At 51.0% G+C, this 19,415-nt stretch overlaps 5 protein-coding genes across 5 annotated transcripts; 2 read left to right on the forward strand and 3 right to left on the reverse strand.

Annotated features, from left to right (window-relative positions):
* Positions 1-82: 82 nt before the first annotated feature.
* On the reverse strand, positions 83-3,148 carry PFICI_05871 (uncharacterized protein; the record flags this gene model as incomplete). Its single annotated transcript, XM_007834452.1, has 2 exons — positions 83-868; positions 920-3,148. 2 exons carry the CDS (start codon positions 3,146-3,148, stop codon positions 83-85), a joined length of 3,015 nt encoding a protein of 1,004 aa, XP_007832643.1.
* Positions 3,149-6,759: 3,611 nt separating this feature from the next.
* PFICI_05872 (uncharacterized protein) lies at positions 6,760-7,220 on the reverse strand (the record flags this gene model as incomplete). The annotated part of the gene is made up of 2 exons (XM_007834453.1): positions 6,760-6,891; positions 6,981-7,220. The coding sequence occupies 2 exons, from the start codon at positions 7,218-7,220 to the stop codon at positions 6,760-6,762; spliced, it is 372 nt and encodes a 123-aa protein (XP_007832644.1).
* Positions 7,221-8,045: 825 nt separating this feature from the next.
* On the forward strand, positions 8,046-8,801 carry PFICI_05873 (uncharacterized protein; the record flags this gene model as incomplete). Its single annotated transcript, XM_007834454.1, has 2 exons — positions 8,046-8,293; positions 8,414-8,801. 2 exons carry the CDS (start codon positions 8,046-8,048, stop codon positions 8,799-8,801), a joined length of 636 nt encoding a protein of 211 aa, XP_007832645.1.
* Positions 8,802-12,789: 3,988 nt separating this feature from the next.
* Positions 12,790-15,543, forward strand: PFICI_05874 (uncharacterized protein; the record flags this gene model as incomplete). Its single annotated transcript, XM_007834455.1, has 4 exons — positions 12,790-13,163; positions 13,219-14,039; positions 14,181-14,720; positions 14,819-15,543. The coding sequence occupies 4 exons, from the start codon at positions 12,790-12,792 to the stop codon at positions 15,541-15,543; spliced, it is 2,460 nt and encodes an 819-aa protein (XP_007832646.1).
* Positions 15,544-16,408: 865 nt separating this feature from the next.
* Positions 16,409-18,409, reverse strand: PFICI_05875 (Serine palmitoyltransferase 2; the record flags this gene model as incomplete). The annotated part of the gene is made up of 1 exon (XM_007834456.1): positions 16,409-18,409. The coding sequence occupies one exon, from the start codon at positions 18,407-18,409 to the stop codon at positions 16,409-16,411; it is 2,001 nt and encodes a 666-aa protein (XP_007832647.1).
* Between the last annotated feature and the right edge of the window lie 1,006 nt (positions 18,410-19,415).

Below are 19,415 nucleotides of genomic sequence, written 5' to 3' on the forward strand. Positions count from 1 at the left end.
GGGTACTGGGCGGTTTCGTGAGCATCAACGCCTCCACCGCCCGATCCCACATGGCTGTTTGTGCTGCCTCGGTTTGTGCCTCCTAGTTGGCTCGAGGCAGCGGTGGCAAACTCTTGTCCAAGCTTTCTCTGCTAATCACCTTGCGTAGTCCCATCCCCATGCTGTCTTCGCTCTCCCTGCCTTTTCTGGGCTCGTCGAATCGTGGTACAAGGTAGCTGCTCTTAGGGGGCGTGGGTGGACCGCGCCCTCCAATCCCGTGGGGTCCCAGGTTGGTGAAACCGTCAGCCCTCATGCTCCCCGGTGTTTCCATCGCACTGGGCGTGAAGGGCCGCGTACCGCTCGCGCTGCCGTCCCGGCTCCTCACACTTCTTGCGCTAGTGACACTCGCAGCCTCGGCTGATTCCTCAACGACAGGAAGAACCGCGTGTGAGTTGCCCTTGCCCTGGTTGTTGCCCGACTCAGCAGCAATGGCTCGTATGACTCGCTCCGGCAGCTGGTCCTCCATGGCAACAAGCTTCTCCTTCTTTGTTGCCTTCTTCAGTGCCTTTTCAACAGTTGGGTTGGGCTCTGGAGACTGAGGGCTTCGCATGCCAGGTGGGGCGGGAGGCAGGTAGGAGGGATGAGTTGGACCAGCGCCCGTAGAGCTGCGGCCGTGAGCGGCTTCACCATCTTCCGCTGTGGCTGCGGCAGCTTGTGCTGCGGCCTCGCGATCGAGGGCATCTCGCTCTGCCTCTTCTGAGGACATGGTGACGCCTGCCATGAATTTGATAAAACGCTCGCCATACTCCTGAGGCGGAAGCGCGGATATCTGACTGCGATCACTGGAGAGACCCTTCCAGAAGTGCTCTATCTTCTTGATCACGCCATACTGTAGAACATTAGTACTGAAATGAATTTGTTGGGTTTCAAATATACTCACGTGCGTCAGACAGTCAATCACTCCCAGGTAATAGATCTCTTCACCTGGAGTGTTGTCTTCGTGCGTTGCCCTCAGGCCGCCATCATCATTGTAGAAGATGCCACCGCGACCGTAACCCTCTTCCAATTCCTCGGGCATCGGGGTACTGCTCTCCCCCATTGGGACTGGCCTTTCAGCTTTGATCATTTCCCTGAGTTCTCTGGCCTTGCGGGCGCTCTCGAGCTTTGATGGTGTTCTCAGGAGAATCTGGTGGGGGTCGACTTCATCGGCATTGTCGGCACCGCCGGGATTGAAAACCTGCAGTGTCTTGCCTCGGAGGTTTTCCTCATTGCCCTTCTTGAGGTCATGGACACCAATGAGAAGAGAGTAATCCATAATCTGCAACTTCTGCATAAGGCGAACGTCACGCTCTAGTTGCTGGAGGAACAATTGCTTCTTGTGCAGCCCCATCTCTAGATGTCTCTTTCTCCTGAGCCAGTTGAGATCTTTGAGCGTCGCCCTTGGATTCTTTTCGAGGTCTTCCTCTCTGTAGTCTCGGCCCACCGTGGAGCCCTTCAAGTCGAAAGTCTGGTGGATGTCGCGGTGGGGCGGGAACAGGTTGTTCATGACGACAAAATGAATCTTCTTGCCAGACCAAGGCATCTTGACACGGTGGAGACCGTAAAATTGAGAGAGAAGTGTGTTGGGGTTGTCGGCGACATGGTTGTAGTACTCCTTCAAGATCTTGCGCAAAAACTTGTGCTCGGCGTGGTGAATGGTCTTGATGATGTACTTGTAGTCTCGAGAGAAGTAGAAGAAGCTGCCACTTTTTCCTGGAGAGCCCAGCTCAGAAAGGATATACTTGCCGGTTAGCGACATAAGATAATCGGCAGGGTCCAATCCAAAAAGTGCGCGGAGATGCCTAAACACCCAGGGGGCGTAGTCCTTAAACTTGAAGTCGTACTTGGCAGAAGGCACCAACTCGTTTCCAGTGATGTCAAAGGTCGACTTCTGTTTGGCCTCAAAGTCTGCATCAGTGAGGGGGCGGTCTAGCTTGGCATTCGTCCGCGAAACAGAGACCCGGATACCGGTTAACATGTTATACGCCGTTGTCCAGTTCGCGTGATTCTCGTCGACCTTGGTACCAACCAAGACCTTATCGTCGTCCAGATCCTCCTTTCTCTTTTTCTTTGCTCGCTTCTGCCGGTATGCCTCTGCCCAACGCATAGCATCATCATCCAGGGCGACCTCATCCCGCGGAACCTCTGAGTGTACTGAGCGAGTGTTTCTTCGACCTAGGGTCAAAGACGCCCTGCGACCAGTGGGACCTGCTACGGTCGGAGAGAAGCGGCCACTGGCATATGCATCTCCTGCACTATCTCGAGACCCCCGGCCCTGCTGAACCCTTGGAACTTCCAAAGTATGTCTCTGCTTGAGTTGGGGTGTTGGGGGTCCAAGAACAGATGCCGAAGCCGAAGGCGTGCCAACAGTTGCCGGAGATGAAAAGCGGTGAGGAGAGTTTGTGTTTTGCTGAGAAGGTTCGGGTGTGGTTGTGATAGAAGGGGTTAGTAGAGCACCAGCAAAGTTTTGGTACGTCCCAGACGCATAGTCATTGGAGACTCTTGGCGTCCTGTCACCATTGCTCAGTGGCCTTGAGGGCGCACCATCCATGAAGTTCTGCTGCAGTGATGCCCGTCCCGATGACTCAATCGAAGGCCGCTTCGACAGGCCATCATGCATGTTGAAGTACTGCGTTGATTGGTGTCCGTGCACTGTCGGCGAGGACGAGGACGTCGAGGTCCTGCCGTTCATCATGGGCCGGGAATCAGAAGAAGACCTCTCGGCGGCAGCCAATGTCCTTCCGTTGTAGCCATTGTGTGCTCTTTTCACGTCGGCTGCAGCAGAGTTGTTGTTGATGGATTCCGAGGTGCTGTCGGGGCGAGAGTTGACGCCATGGAGCGACCCGTTTGTCGACCTGCCTCCGTTCGGCAGGGGCGTCATAGTCGTGTTTGATGCCGAGACCCCATTCACGCGCGATCTAGGACCAGAAGTATCCGAGGAATGGGACGACGAGTTATCGAACTCGTCGTAACTGTTGGGCTCGGGACGGCCGATGACGGGAAAGGACGAAGAAGGCAGCTGCGTCCCTTGCTTCACGGGGTAATGCGCGGAGTGGGAGTCGGTGAGATGAATGACTCCAGAATTGGACGAAAAGATAGGGGCGTTCTCGTCGCTGGCAAAGGATGGCATATCTGCCCGAAAATCTTTTTTTTTTCCCTTCCTTTTGTTGGTCGTCGACCTCCTGAGCTGAGCTGGGCTGAGCTGAGCTTGGCTGGGCTGGGGGGGTTATGGTGCCGTTTTGAAGTGAGTCTCTTTCTTTCTCTCAATCTCCCACTGGCTGCTCCAAATTCCCAGGTGCAGAGGGATCGCCGGAGGCCGATCAAGCCGACGGGCACCAGAGGCTAGGTGCAGATGCAGACTAGAGGGGTTTGAAGGAAAGGAAGAGAGGGAGGAAAAAAAGCAACTGAGGAAAAAGACTACTCGAAAAGTGTTTTTTCTCTCCTTTCGTGACTTTGGTTTGGTCGCTAAATGAGGAAAAAAAAAACAGATACACGCAAAAAGTCTACGGGGTGACGACAACAAGCACCAAAGCGATGGGAAACACGAAAATAGGAGGTTGAATTGGGCCAAAGCTGGGAAGCGAGCGAAGTGCAGGAGCGACGTCAAATCAGAGGCAGAAAGTTGGCACGGGGCGACGGGAGGTGGTCAGTTCTACGAGAAAAAGAGTGGATATTTGCGGTGCGCGCACTGGAACGGGACCATGGAAAGCCAAGGTACATTACCTAGCAAGCCTAATGTAGGTTGGACCTGGACCTGGACAACTGGAGCGTCCGCCCGTGGCCCAGCTGCCCAGCTGAGCTGAGCACAGCACAGCACAGCACTACACTGCATTGCTTGCATTGCTTGCAACTTGCATCGTACCGGGGGGCTTGGGGGTCAGTTTTTTTTTTTTCTCTCTCGCAGCGAGTGGGTGGGTTCTTTCAGTTAAGAGTGGATAGTCTTGCAGGCATTTGGACTGGACCATTTTCTTGACACTGGACCCCATCCCCGACTCTGTTTGTTTTTAGGTAAGCGTCCGTCTCATCTTTATGCTGATTGATGACCTCGGGAATGGACATGCTGTCTCTTCTTGAAATTTTATTTCTGGGGCTCGACTTGCAGTTTGCTTTAGAGCAAGCACATACTATGTACATAGGTAGCATGGGATAGTTATCGCGGCTCAAAACATTACTGAGATTCCAAAAAGGTACATATCTAAAATGTTTGCGTGCTTCAGTCAAGAAGTATCCCTCGGTCTGTATCCAAACAGGAAGTGCTGCTACTGCGGGCGCCAACTTTCCGCCCATCATAAGCTTACACAAAAGGGACTCATATGGCAACGGCTTTCGGCAACTTGCCAAGCTTTCCTTGTCCAATCCCACATTCTCTCTCGAGCAAGTGCTCAGCATCTAATATAGGTACTGGATAGTAGGGGACCGGCATTAATATTGGCGGTAGATGGACACACATTTACAAGGGAGAGGGGGAGAGAGAGAGAAAACGCCCCTCGAGTCTAATTGTACTACTGTGTTGATGTAGTACCTAAACGAGGCCACAGCAGCACGCGCCCGGATACGACGACATTAACACCATTTGGCATCTGCTTGTTTTCTACATCCCGCCGTCTTCTTCCCTCGCTTTAGGGCGACTGTACGGTACACTGCCTACAACACACAGTAGGTACTTCAAGTCATCAGAGCAGATGGGCCGAGAATCTGGGGGGCTTGTTTCCTTAGTTGGTATGTGCATGCATACGTACATCAGAGACTCAGAAATCAAAGTGATGCGCATAAAATTCCTACCTACCTGACCAGAAGTACTGCAGTAGGGGTTCAACGCTCTGCGCCCGCTGGCTGGGTAAGGTGCATTGAGGTAGCCTCATTCTGCTATTTCTAGTGGGCCGAACAGCCACACTCGATAATTTCAGCATGCTAGCCCAACTACGGATTGTGACGAATCTAGAGTATTCGCTAAATTGTACGCCATCTACCGCCTACATGACAGGAGCAGGGCTGGAGCCGGTAATCCAGTCACCCTAGGTACCTTACCTGGCAAGCCTGGGTACCTTGATGTAATGCCCAGGTGTCCCTACATAATGTACATTACAAGATACCTAGTATGCACTCGTCCCCGTTGGACTTCTTTCATGTCATTTTTGTGCAGTAATGGCCACCAAACAACATTGAAGTGTTATTGAATGTCTTATCCAAATGTGTAGGACGGGCTGCGGCAATTGCGATCTTCTGCATTGCCCAGCATGGAATGCACTTACAAAAAGGGGGCCATTGGTCCTCAGCATATAGTGTACAAAGAAATAAAAGGGAACATTGGTGAACGACATTACCAAGGAACGGTCCGTCCGATGTGTGCCCGGCCCCTACAATGTTGGATTGGCCGTCGCACGTCTTTCCCGGCCTGTTGGGTATGTAGGTATGGATGGATGACGCAACAGACAGCAGAACGATCTGTCCCCGGACATGACGATACTCCCGAGACTACGAAAGCGAGCGAAACAAAAGAAGCAGTGGAAATAGAAGGATGAGAACCTTTCGAAGCGCCCTTCTCACGGCCCCACGATTTCCGTGGGCAATTTTACTTAGCTCAGGCACACGGACACGAGGTTGACGCTTCAAGGACCGATCTTGCCGAACATTTGAGTCCTTTTTTTTTTTTTTTTTTTTTTTTGGCTGCCTCCATCTATCCAGTACGGAATACTACTCGACGTATTAGTCCACAGATTATTATATGGTATAGGTGAATAGATAGCTGCGGATCTCTCCTTTGGAACTTGCTTTAGCTTTCAATTCTACTAAACAACGCATCGCCCAATCCGGTACTCATTACATTAATACATCGTTCAGCAATTGAAAGGCAACACCAGATCAAGGTGTGGCTTGCATAGCTGATAGATGCCACAACTGCAATTGAAGTGACAGGCACCCCTGGAAGTCCTGACACGACCCTGGGGCCAAACTTTGGAGAAAAACGGGAAACGAGCAGACGGGAGACAAGGAGAGACAAATGGCCACGACTCTGTCCTGTAGTATGAGGTCACTGATCGCCCAGTAATTGCACATCACTGCTGCACTTGAAAGAGAATCGATATCACTGATGTGTAATTCGCCATTCAAGTCGTACCTCGATGCGCAATCATGACTGAATAATGCATTCCTGGACTAACATCGTTCGTGCCGAGTCTGAGAGCCTTCTATAATTGTAGGCGGGCTGAGGGTGTACGTACGGGTTGTTACACAAGCAGCGCGCCAACTCATCACCGCATGTGCGCACTTGGCATCTAAGCAACAGATACCGTTGCTCCAGCCATGGCTTATCTTGGAAGCACACGGTGGGCAACATACCATCAGCAAATGATACATGGATAATGTTCCAGCGACCACTCTGAAACTTCAGCACGGCAATTTTGCAGGCATATGCATACCACCTGGTATATGTATGCCTTCTTGGCCGCCTGCCCTGGGCGCCAAATGACGGGCGAATTTTCTGCAAAGGAAAGCCATGAGGTTGGTCCCAGCCGCTGACGAGTTATACACACGAAATACACATCACCGTGTGTGAAAAGCCGTGTTTGAGTGAGAGATGCCGAGTTGGCGGGTCCGATTCACCTCCAACTCCCCAAACCTCCCGTTGGTATATACACATCAAAGTACAGAATGATACAGGATGACTTTTGAAGGCCAAACCGCATTGTACGTAATTCGCTACGCATTATGGAAACACATTCATCGTCTGTGAACATCTCTTTATCGCCGTGTTGAGCCAGGCTGATCACCAGGGCCCTCGATGGCTATCTTGCTGGCGCTTTCATGATGTAACCTCTCCAGCGTCTTCTTCTTCTGGTAGTCGGCTACGCGATATTGCTTGAAGTATTTGACCTACGAGTCGTTAGTAGGGAGTCTCACCTTTCACCAACTGCCGTATATAAGAAAACTGCAGACAGGCAACTAGATGGCCTTGATCTTACCCAAGCTGCGGCGCAGTCCTCTTCGAATTTCTTGCCTTCGCTGACGCATTCCTTGTCGGCCTTGGCCTTGCCTTCGCCCTTGGTGGAATCTATCACGTCGTGCTTATCGAGACAAGCGTAGAAACCATCGCGCGCCTCCCAGCATCTTTTCCGCTCTGATCGGTCGGGGACAACGGCGCCCTTTCGCACCTCCTCCTTGCGCTTGGCGTCTGGTGACGAGAAATAGTCAAAGATGCCCATTATGGCGGTTCCTTTTTTGGTCGATGATGGCTGCTTCGGTGGGAGATTTCGTGTATATCGACGTTACTGAGAGTATATCACGTCGCGGAAGTACAAAGATTCGAGCTGTTGCTGTTCATTCAAAGAGGATTCTGCATAGATATAGAACCTAGGAAAGCTGAAGCTCTAAAAGTCGTCATAGAGCTTTGCTTGGAGCTCACCCACTAGAAGAAGTGGCAGAAGGGCCATAGCAAGCAGGCGGTGTGGTCTGGAGAGGCTTAGTGTACTTCTGCAGCCCGTAGAGACTAGTGTTCGCGCTTGGGTTAAGGGCCCGCCCGAATGTACCGTACCCGAGTCCAGGTAGCCAATGTTTCGTCGCATCTCAATGTCTGTCTGTCTTGAACTTTGACAGCTTTGGGAGAAGGGGACAGACATACAACAACAACAACAACAATTTAGACACGACGACATCTTTGCTCTCCCGCGAGCCGCACAAACCGCATCTGCCTACCTGAACCATTCTATTCCCGCAGAAGTCGTTCAACCAAGGCCAAGCACGGGCTAGACGAAACGAAACAATATCACAGTACTGCGCATAGGTCCTGGGACGAACATGTCGTAATAGCAGCATCCTCAACACCGACCAACAGATACATCTTCACTTCGATACACTCCTTCACTCGTGCCTTTGCCAGCTGCGATACCAATTTTTCCACACTAGCTCTATAGAAACTTTTCTTTCCACTGCGTGCGACCCTCGCACTCTACGCAACCCACCCTCCCATCTCGTCCCCCCTTTCCCGCCGTATCCAGCACTCTCTCAGCTAGACTACTCGAATCGCCAACATGGCTCGAAGGAGGAAACCACCGCGAAGTGGCGCCATTGCTGAGCTGCCACCTCTCCGCATAGCCGGACAGATTGCGGCGCTTCAGGCGATATACTATGCTGCGGCCTTGGTCCTCATGCTTTTCATGTCGCTTGTTGCTGGAACTGGGTTCAGCCTCGACTTGGTGTTTGGCTGGGGCTCGTTGCGCGGCGACACGACACAGGGCTGGCTGGTGGGCTTTGTGTGGTTATGTTGCGCTGGTGCTGTGTACGTGAAATCCCTATTGGTTGGCCGCGATACTCTGTTCTGTCGTTTGCCGTCTTCTTTGCACAAGCGACAGACACGACCAAGACTCCCACGTTGAACTTGTGCTAACTAGAACGACAGTGTTATTGGCCTTGTCGCACTAATAGCACGCTCCAAACTGATACCCGATTTCGCGTTGACGCTCCACTTTATACATCTCGTCGTGGTCTACTTGTACACTGGCTTGCTGCCACGGTTCGCCATGTGGTGGATAACAATGGGTGTGTCGAGCGCTGCTACCGTTGCCCTCGGTGTATACGGCTGTAGATGGCGAGAATTGCGGCCTATATCCTTTGGTGGTACTGCCAGATCGAACAACGAGCAGAGCGCGGCAGAAAATGGTCTTGCTGATGGCGGATCGGCCGCTGGCGACGAAGAGATGGGTTTCTCCAGGGGAAGAGGCAGAGGCAGAGGCAGGGATGGCGCCGGAGAATATGAAATGGTGGGCCTCAAGCCTGAAGACAGGTAAACCGCTGCCCGGTCACCAAGCCCCTGCAGGGAAGGTTTTGTTTCTTGAAGAAGCTTATAGACGGGACCGATTTGGTTTAACCGCGTGGCGTTTTGGGCTGTATGAGTAGAAAAGGGGAACAGACACCAGCCGGAAGCCTTAACTATCGGCTTAGCATGTTAGATGTGGTAATACCTCGAATGACACGACTTATGACCTTTCACAAAGATTCGATGTTGGGGCAGGCTTTGCGCCTGGTGGCTCGAAACATGTGTTGGTTGCTGAACTCACGTCTAGAACCGTGTAAGTGTCATGACTCTACTACCAGCTGCGCAGTGCGTCAGCACCGAGATATTGGATACGTTGTTGGTAGATACCAGCAATACAAACAGATCTGCTGCGGCCTAGGCAAAACCCACTGACTCAATGCTAGACACCCAAGCCAGTAACAAAATGGGATTCTTCATATACCAAAGAGCCTCATGGACCATCGTTTGCCTCAATATACCGAGTCTGCCAATTTGGAATGCTGTTCCGGGGTTTTCGGTCTCGGTAGCACTAGGAGATGTATGAATGGTACGGCAATATAACATCTTTTTACACGGCTCTGTAAGGTTGATATGTCCCACAGGAAAATTACGTGTTTCAATCAGGAAAGCTAGAATTTTCTTGATAGTTAAGGTAGAGCTGTGTGCCATATTAGTCTTGAATAAAGTTTTATAAGTTGTGCTTTTATGGATAAAGCCCCTTTACTGTGCCATTTATGTAGAGGGGGATTTTCTAATGTTGTGCCACCTGCTACCGGTAGCATACACGTAAAAGAATTAAAAAATAAAATAAAATAAGCTGATTATTGTAAGGGATATATATCGATGTATATCCCTATCCGGCGGGCACGGTGGAAGTTTCATAATAAAAAATAACACGACCCAATCTAGATATACACCTTGACCGTTTCCAACTACCTAGGAATATCCAGCCTTTCTTTCCACTTGCTTAACGCGCATTAATCGTGCTAATGTCGGGCCGCCTTACAAGTCATGTATACATATACTAATGTATGATCGACCTGTCAGAGAATCATATGCCACCGACCAACACAAGCACACTTTCAGTTCTCGTCACCCTCCTGTTTCTAGTCAACTGCCATTCCCTCACAGCAATATGATCGCCCTAGTAAAAGACCCATCCCTTGATTTTGGATCTATCATTCCAATTTCGGTCCTCCCCATTTCCCCCATGTGCGACCCACACACGCCCGCCTCGTCTTTTCTTAGTCGAGCAAATTTTTTGCAAGTCTTCATGATACGTAATAACTAGGACCGTTTTCATCAATCAGCGAGTCAGCAAACAACTGACTTTCTCATTCATCACCGACCTCGTCGTCGGCCCGGTTAGCTCAATCGGTAGAGCGTGAGACTCTTAATCTCAAGGTTGCGGGTTCGACCCCCGCATTGGGCTCAATTCCCAATGCGTTCTATGCAATAGAACAATTTGACAACTCTTCTTTTTTGTTTTTTCATTTTATATTTTGGTCTTGTCTGATTGGCCAGTAACATTCAAGCCTCTCTTTCTCTCTAAAAGTGCTTGTCCTTTTATTTCCTGGGTGTCTGGTAGTTTCTGGAGAGACCGCCGTGAACGTTATATTATCAAACGCCAAGTTCAAAACTTTACGCCAGTAGGTACCCTGAAAAGAGGAGCATGAGTGGACAGCTCCATGCTCCTCAACCTTGGGCTGATTCCCGATCTGCCAAACTACGATGCTGATCTATATTACAGTTGTACCAAGTTCATTGGGATATCTTGGGGGCCACTGGGATGCTTTGTTTCAAGCCGTGGATATATATGCTTGAATGACCAAGTATGGCGTTTTGTATGCTATAAGCTGAGCATAACCCTATCGAATCACGGTCCATCAGTTGAAATGGGTAAAACTAGAACTAATCCTAGCCAGCTAGAAACACAATATCTTCATCTATTAATGAATGGTCTCTTAGGCTGGTCTTTTGTATTATTGGATGACACTGATACTGCTTCAGCACTCTACTCCTTTGACGATTACGATCAGACCAAGAAGTTGAGTGGCTCTTTATGGAAATGTGACGCTCAACTTTCTCGAATCCGCAGGAATTCAAATGCACTTCGCTGCAGGTATATTGTGTTATTCAGCCACAAGATATGATCCCAGGGTCAATCCCAAGCTCAATCAACATGATCGGTATACTGATTTGAATTTGCCTGAACGTATCTTCATGTGCTCTTTCCCAACATGAATGCATCCTTGTTGGCAAATTCGAACTTAAATCTCATCTGTCTTCACAGACTCCACAATACTTTCAATATCGTTGTGGTAATTACATGTAGAACATACATCATGTTCACCTGGGCAACAAATATGCAACGAGTATCGAATTACAACGCAAAGCAAATTTATAACAGCTTACCTTGTTTCAATCAAATGACGGTAGTGTTATACCACCCGCCATTATCTTTAGGCAGTAAAATAAAGGCCTTCATGGGCTAAAGGCCAACAGCCAGGACTATATTGCCCTTTGCTCTTCGGAGCAAAAGTATCCATAAACTAGAAGTCTCCCGTTCCGATGTCATTTTCCAACAATCGAGAGCTATAAAGCATCCGAGCCCTGAACCAAATGAATCGATGACACTGCACGCGGCAGATCTTCCGGCAGGCTTCTCGTGTTACTCCGCGTGTATCTACTATCTCTGCGGCTTGTCAGACTCGGACGCGAGCTGGGCACGTGGGGGAGCAGTCTGCAAACATAACGGTATACTATTTAGTGTACATGCTAGGACGAACATTTATATCGGACTACTGAATAGCTAATACCAAGTCAGCGACAGAGACTAACCTTCCGTGTTCAAACCCATCAAGTCAAGCTTATTGATCATGATGCTCCGTACCAGGCGACCGGGTCGCTACCACTGGCCTCTTTCGGCAGGCCTTGCCGCGGTGTCGTTGAATTCCGATGATGCCTTGCACCATGCCGGCTGGGACCAATCTCAACCTGGCAAATGGCGCATTGGAGTAAAGTTGCTTATCAGAGTTCCAACGCAGCTGCGCTGGTGTAATGTGGGCAGACGTGCGGAGTATAGCCAGCCATATACTAGTTCCGGGCAGACTTGGCAAACATGGTCTAGCGCAAACAAGTCGACATCTAGATATTCAAGACTATTCTCCCCAAGCTTCCATGCAACAACCCAACATCCCAGGCCTGCCTAGGCAATCGCCCGTGAGCTCCAAACTGCGGTGTCAATGGGAAGGGGAAACAAGGTTGTTCATACTCGGAATACACACCGGCATTCCCGACTTTCCATTGGCATGCTGCCGGTCGTGGAAGGCTGGATGAACCCTGGACCTTGGCTTCTTATCTATGGAGTCAGGACGCCGACCCGGTCGCTTAAAATTTGGAGCGACGATGCTTACGACAACTCCATCACCTGCTTCTGTCACACATCAAACTACTGTGTATACAGAAGAATCTCTCTGGCCGACCGAGATTCCCAAGGTTTGATAAAGTGCAGTCGCAAGCATAAACATTGCAGCTTGGTCAGGGTACATGTACTGTATAATGGTTGCTGGGGAATACCCTTGCCTAGTGGTGCGGAGCAGACCGCACAGATGCAGTCCCCAGATATGTACGTATGTTGCTGGGTCGGAGAGATATGCTTGCTGGGCCAGAAATTCTGTCACCGGTATGCGGTGGTTCTCGGTATTCCCAACCTTTGTAGACATGGGGTAAAAGATCTCACTATCACTAGCGGATGCTGCCGATATCTCGGACGTAGCCCATCGTGACGGACGAACAGCATGGGCTGACTTGATATCAGACATGGGAGACTCTTGTAGTCACGATAGCAGATGGATATAAATATACAGTGGCGGGATCGTCGCCAAGTCGATATGGTATGGGACTTGGTACTCTCGGAGAGCTCGTACTTAAAACTTTGTTGCTCACGACTTGATCTCTGATCCTAGGAGTTGATCAAGATGAGACTGTCAGCCCTATCTAGTCCCGGGGCCGCGGCCACCGCGGTTCTGGCCCTTCTATCCTCTGCAGACCTCGTCCTGGCCCGCCCCAGTCCTGAGCCAAAGGTTCCTGCACGTATGAAATGGACCAACCAGCGCGGCAAAAAGGTGGCCAGGACTGTCCTGAGGAACGTTCTCGAGGGACGCACCTTTACCAACTCCTTCGCGATTGCTGCCTGCAGCACTTCTCAGGCCAATGCCATCTCGGCACCCTACGATAATGTTTGGGTTGGTCTTTCAGATGCCGAAGCCGTTTCAGTTGTTGCATGGCTCTTTGGCCAGGAGAGTCTCAACTTGACCGAAACGGAGGACGCCGGAGAATGGGATAATACGGTGTAAGTGCTATGCTTCCTTACATAGATTGAGACTGTATTGACATGACCCCTACAGGATTTTGGTCGAGCTGCAGATCCCCAATAAGACAGACGTCTTGGCTCACATTGATGGCGGTGCAGCGGCCCCGGAGAGATGGGCTCATGTTATTCTCGACTATCGTGCTACCGAGGACCCCTACTACCAGGATCTCTTGGTCGGTCCCCTGCCACTGAATAGCGAAACTGTCACCATCAAGCCTCTCGAGTATCCCCTCACTCGCAAGACTGAGGGCAAGGTCCGCAACCTGGAGGCTAACTCTGAGACCATCTATTCTGAGTGGCTGTACAAGATTGGTGCCGAAGTCGCCGACATTACCCAGGACCTCTGGGGCGCTCAGGCGACGGGCCAGGACAATGATACTATTGACATTTGGGGCATTGACCCCTACTGGCAGGACGACGGTCGGGTCGTGCGCTGGGATATGTTTTGGAATCTGCCGCAGGACTACTTTGACACCGAGACTCTGCTGCCGCTGGGCCTGTACTTCAAGAGCGATGTCACGGGCCGTGATCCCAGCCAGTGGGAACTCCAGGGTTGGCTATATAACAACATCTTCTACGAGACCACTGAAGAGTTCCGTACCGCCTACTGGAACGGCTCGATTGAGAAGCTCGGCGCCAATGTTGAGGGTGACTGGGGCCGGACCGATCCCATTAATGCCAATATGCCGTATGATTCGAGCTACCCTCCAGTCTCTATTGCCCCGGCCGGCTCCCGTTACGGTGTCGATATTGAGCGCAAGTACGTCGAGTGGATGGACTTTAGCTTCTATGTCGGTTTCTCGCGAGATGTCGGCATGACTATCTATGACATTAAGTATAAGGGAGAGCGTTTGCGTAAGTGGTTTCATCTCGTCACATTCCGTGTACCTGTATCGCCCAGTCAGTCAGTAATGGCTCTTCGATGATGGCGGTCTCAGGCCCTTGTATGACAAAGTCTCTTTGAACAAGGAAGATTACTGACGTGGCATATTGTAGTCTACGAGCTTGGTCTTCAAGAAGCCATGGCCCATTATGCCGGTGGTGACCCCGTTCAGTCTGGCACAACCTATCTTGATACGTATTACGGATTCGGACCATATGCTTTTGAGCTGATTCCCGGCTATGACTGCCCCGAGTACGCAACCTTCCTTAACTCGACCTTTTACGTCGACGAGACCACCCATACCCACCTCAACAGCATCTGTCTGTTCGAGTTCACCTCGGACTACCCGATCCAGCGCCACAGCAGCGGCGAGTACGTGACCGCCACCAAGGAGACGCACTTTAGCATCCGCTCCGTGTCGACTGTGGGAAACTATGATTACATGTTCACCTACAGCTTCAAGCTCGACGGCACCATCTCGGCCGAGGTCCGCGCTTCTGGCTACATCCAGTCGGCTTACTTCACCACCGGCTCCGACTTTGGTTTCAAGATTCAGGAGAACCTATCCGGTTCCATGCACGATCATGTCCTCAATTTCAAGGCAGACTTTGACATCCTTGGAACGGCCAACTCGATCCAAACCATGACCAATGGTAAGTACCCAAGATTAAAAGATGCGATAGTGATCCCCGAAAGGCGTCCATAACGTTACATGGAAGACGAGTAATAGCTGACCATCATGGCCCACCAGTACCCGTATCACGTGTCTTCCCCTGGTCCGGAGGCAAAGCCCGCAACACAATGCAAGTGGTCCGCGAGTTCATCGACACCGAGGACCAGGGACGCTTCAACTGGGCGCCCAACGTTGCGCAGCAGGTGCTCGTCGTCAACAAGGACGAGAAGAACCAGTGGGGCGAGTTACGGGGTTACCACGTGCTGCCCATGTCGGGCGCCATGCACCTCACGGTCCAAAACTCGAGCAATCTGGCCGAGGCTGGACGCTGGGCCGAGTTTGACGTCCAGGTGACGCGCCAGCACGACTGGGAGCCGCGCGCCGCTCACCCCTACAACTCCCAGGATGTCAATGACCCGCCCATCAACTTTGCCCGCTTCTTTGACGGCGAGTCTCTTGATCAGGAGGATATCGTGCTCTGGCTAAACCTGGGTATGCACCATGTTCCTCATACTGGTGATTTGCCCAATACCGTCTTCACCACCGCACATGCTGGCGTGCAATTTATGCCCAGCAACTACTTTGACATTGATCAGAGTCGCCGCACAGTCAATGCTGTACGTGTCAATTACGAGAACGGTACCGCCACCGACGTCGAGACCTTTGGACAAAAAGACCAGTCGTGCTCGGTCGACTTTACTCCAGTCGAATATGATCTATGGGGTTACAAGGGCGACGTTGTCGTCAGGAAATTTCCTTACGACCCCAACAACCCGTATTATGAGACTGATGCCATTGTCTAGTCCGGGTCAGATGGCAATGAGTAATGACTGAACGAAAAATATAGTGCTAGGACGTGTTATCAATAATTAGCAACCCTTATATCACGAGCTCCTGACTATTTTGCCTTAAAATCAACGTGAACCGATGGACGACGAGGAAAGGCCGGCGTTTAATGGTCTTGGAGAAGCACGCCATAATCAGAGAGGATGATGAGTCATAAGTTGCCATGCCCGTCAAATCAGGTGCTAGGCCAGATCTTTCCATTATCGTCGCGAAACGACGTGACTAATATTATCGTGCGGCTTCACGTGTCGTGCTCGCATTGAGTCGATGCATCACACACAAAATTGTAGGATTATGTAGATATTTTCATATTCGGATTTATATGCGCAAGTCTTGATTGTATACTGTGTCTTTGATCATACCCAAGCCCTTCTTGGGTTACCGAACTCCGGTGCGTAATGCAAAACCCAGACGAGTGAGTTTTTCTTTTGAAGATCGAGGACCAGTCGACCAGAACCAAAACATTCCTAAACTGCAACGATTGCAGCGCGCAGCGTTGGGTATCTTTGGACAAGCATTATTAAGCCATTGTTTTTCCGACAGTGCGGCGTCACAATTTGTGCGCCTGCAGCCCGTTTGCCTTTGCATAGTTCGGATCTCTCCTTGTGGAGAATTTGGTCGACGTGGGAAGAAGTGAAGATGCGTAACGAATGCGGGCCCAACCTCCATCCTCATTACTAATAGTTGATTTCCATGTATCACAACTCCAAGGTGCCCTGGTCGTCTCAAGTCTTCCCATGCCAACGTCATGATATAACGCCGTGCCGTGATTCTAAAAAGTTCAGATTGAAAAAAATTGCTGACATCACAGCGTGAACTCCTCTATACCAGTTTCATCTTGGTGTCGGCAACACCAGCTGCAATGACATCATCTAGTTGCCATCGTGGTGCGTCGTATGATTCTTCCAGGCCATTCTCCTTTCTCCATTCAGCCTCGTTCTCAGCGGTGATGCCAGGGGGGAGCTTTTGCCCGCCAGCAATTCCAGTGGAGAACTTGAGCTGAAGGATATCTCCAACTTCGTCGCAAGCTGCCAAGAGGCGGTCCATGTCATCCTTGTTGTGTGCAGCCGACACACAGAAACGTACACGGGAGCTGATCAAGGGAGTCGCAGGGTAACCAACAATGACAACAGAGATCTTGCGCTTCAACATCTCGTGACTGAAAGCAGACATCTTGCCAGGGTTGTAGAGTGGAACGGGGATAATGGGCGAATCGTCGTGGCCGTAAACAATGAGACCGAGACGCTTGAGACCGAGTCTGAGGTACCGAGAGTTGAAAGCGATTCTCTGCAGGCGCTCCTCGCCCTGGCCGGGAATGAGTTCGCCAGTAATCAGCTTGAGCGAGGCGAGAATCTGCATCAGTACAGACGGAGCGGGAGCTTCTCCCAACTGAGTGGCAGCATTGACGCCGCGGAGCTTGGCAATGATGGAGGGTTCAGCAGCCACGTAACCACCGTTGGCACCGAAAGACTTGGTGAGGGTTCCCATGAGAATATCAACCTTGGCAGGGTCAATGCCGAAGTAATCGCAGACACCACGTCCGTTGGGACCAAGTGCACCGATGCTGTGGGCCTCGTCAACAAAGAGGTAAAATTTGTAGGTTTCCTTGAGCTTCAGAATTCCAGGCAGATCGCACATGGTACCCTCCATTGAGTACAGACCCTCGACAGCTACCAGAATCTTCTTCCATGGACGGTGGGTACGCGGCTGGCCTTGTGCAATGGCCTCACGGAGCTTCTTCTCCAGCTCAAACATGTCGTTGTGCTTGAAAGAGCGAACGACAGCACCAGACAGACGTGCACCCACACGGATGGAGGCATGGTTGAGCTCATCAGAGATGATCAGACAACCCTTGGAAACCAGGGCGGGGAAAGAGCTAGCATTGGTGACGAAACCCATAGAGAAGACCATGGCGGCGGGCTTGCCAACAAACTTGGCAACCTCCTTTTCGACCTCGACTGCCAGATCTGACGTTCCAACGTCTCCGCGAGGGCTGCAGAAGCTCAGTCCGTATTTGCGAACACACTCCTCGACGGCATCAGCACAGGGGCCCTCGGACTGAGCGAATCCGAGGTAGTTGTATGAGCTCATGTTGAGGGTCTCAGTGTGACTGCCGGTGAACTTGTAGGATCGGTTGTAGTCGGAAGAGACGCGATCCATGAGGGTAATGTAGCGACCAGGAACGCCAGTGGTAGGGCGAGCGAAGCAGTCGTCAATACGCAGCTTCAGTCTCCGAACGTAGAAGCTGTCGAAATCGTCCGTCAGGGGGGCATATCCGTTAATGGGCTTGACGCTCTTGTACATGGGGTTCTTGCTGAACCTCTTGCCAAAGAAGTCGCGGACGTGGCCCAGGGCAATCAAAAGCAGGTAGCTGATGTAGGTGGTGAGAACAAAGTAGTAGGGCGGCTCGTCAATGACGGGAGCTTTCAAGGGCTCTCCGTGATGCTTGCTGACATATCGATGAGTGGCATGGTTGAGAGGACCAAATTGAGCATCAGCACGTCTCTTCAGCGTGATCTCCTCGGACGAAGGCGGCTGGAACAGGGTGGTAGGTTGCTCTTCATTGTTAGGTTCACCGGCAGTAGCGGTTGAGAGGGAGATGCTAGGAAGCGAGAGGCTCGGGGCGGTGATGGACCGCGTTGAGTTGTTCTGCATGGCCATGAGAGCCTGCTGAGCAGTAGGCTGCTCTTTTTGCCGGGGCATCACAGAGAAGAACTGGCTCAGGCGGTTGGCCTTTGAGGTAGACGGTCTCCTATCGCCAGTCTTTTCTGTCTCTGGCATGCTGTTCGAAGATGTGAAAGGTATCGAAATTCGACGGGGCATTGCTAAGGATGACCGAGAACTACTAGGACAGCAACTGATCACACGGCAAGCCCGGAAAGGATGTCCTTGGATGGATGGCTGTACTCTATTGTCGCGGGTAAATCTGAAGGAGAAACGAACGATTAGCGGATGCCGAGACGATACCAGCAGCCAAGGCAAGAGGATGAGTATTTTCAGGTGAGCGATGGCGGGAAGTTGGTGTCTTGGATCCGAAGTGCTGCAATGAATGAAGACGGTCTAGTCCTGCTAATCCTGGTACCGGCTGCAGCAGAGGATGCGCGGCTCTCCTAGCGATTGCCACGCCGCCCAGAATAGCATCCAAGGGGGGAGGGAGGGAAAGAAGGGAAATAATGGATTGGAAAGATGATTTGAAAACTTCCAAATGCCCCATGTCCTTCTCATTATCGCCGCCGGGATTTGCTAGATGTTTTCTCTCGTGCCGAACAAGCAATTGGCTTGCTTTTTTGCTTCTTCAAAAAAACAAAATTGACTCACCAGAAGAAAGAAAATAAACAAACACCACCAATCGGAACCCGTTATTATTACAATTACTATGTCGTCAAAAGTGCTGCGAGTGTCGACTATATGTGCGTGTGTGTGTGTGATTGAGTCGAGCGTGTCACAGCTAGCTGAGTTGAGGAGCTCTTTGGCGGGAGAATGTCGACGTCAGTTCGTGTGTCGCAGATTAACGACGAAAGAGATAAAAAAAAAATAACAATTGCCGTGCTTTCCGCTGTGGTAGCAAGCGAAAAAGCGTCCGTGCTAGTTATTTTAAATCTTGTCTGCAAGGAACGACGGGTTGGTTGGTTGGATGGATTGATTACAGTCTGCCTAATGTAGGAATTTGGCAGAAGGGGGGCGGCGTAAAGGAGAGGGACTTGTACTGGCTCCTGGCGCTCCTTTGGCTCGGTCTTGGTGGCTGGGAGGGTACGGAGATAGTAAAATAGATAGAGAGTAGGTGACCAGGGAAATCGACCAGGCTGAGAAATACCCGAGTCAGAATCGA

The sequence above is a fragment of the Pestalotiopsis fici genome (genome assembly GCF_000516985.1).
Source record: "Pestalotiopsis fici W106-1 unplaced genomic scaffold PFICI_Scf_3, whole genome shotgun sequence".
NCBI lineage: Eukaryota > Fungi > Ascomycota > Sordariomycetes > Amphisphaeriales > Sporocadaceae > Pestalotiopsis > Pestalotiopsis fici.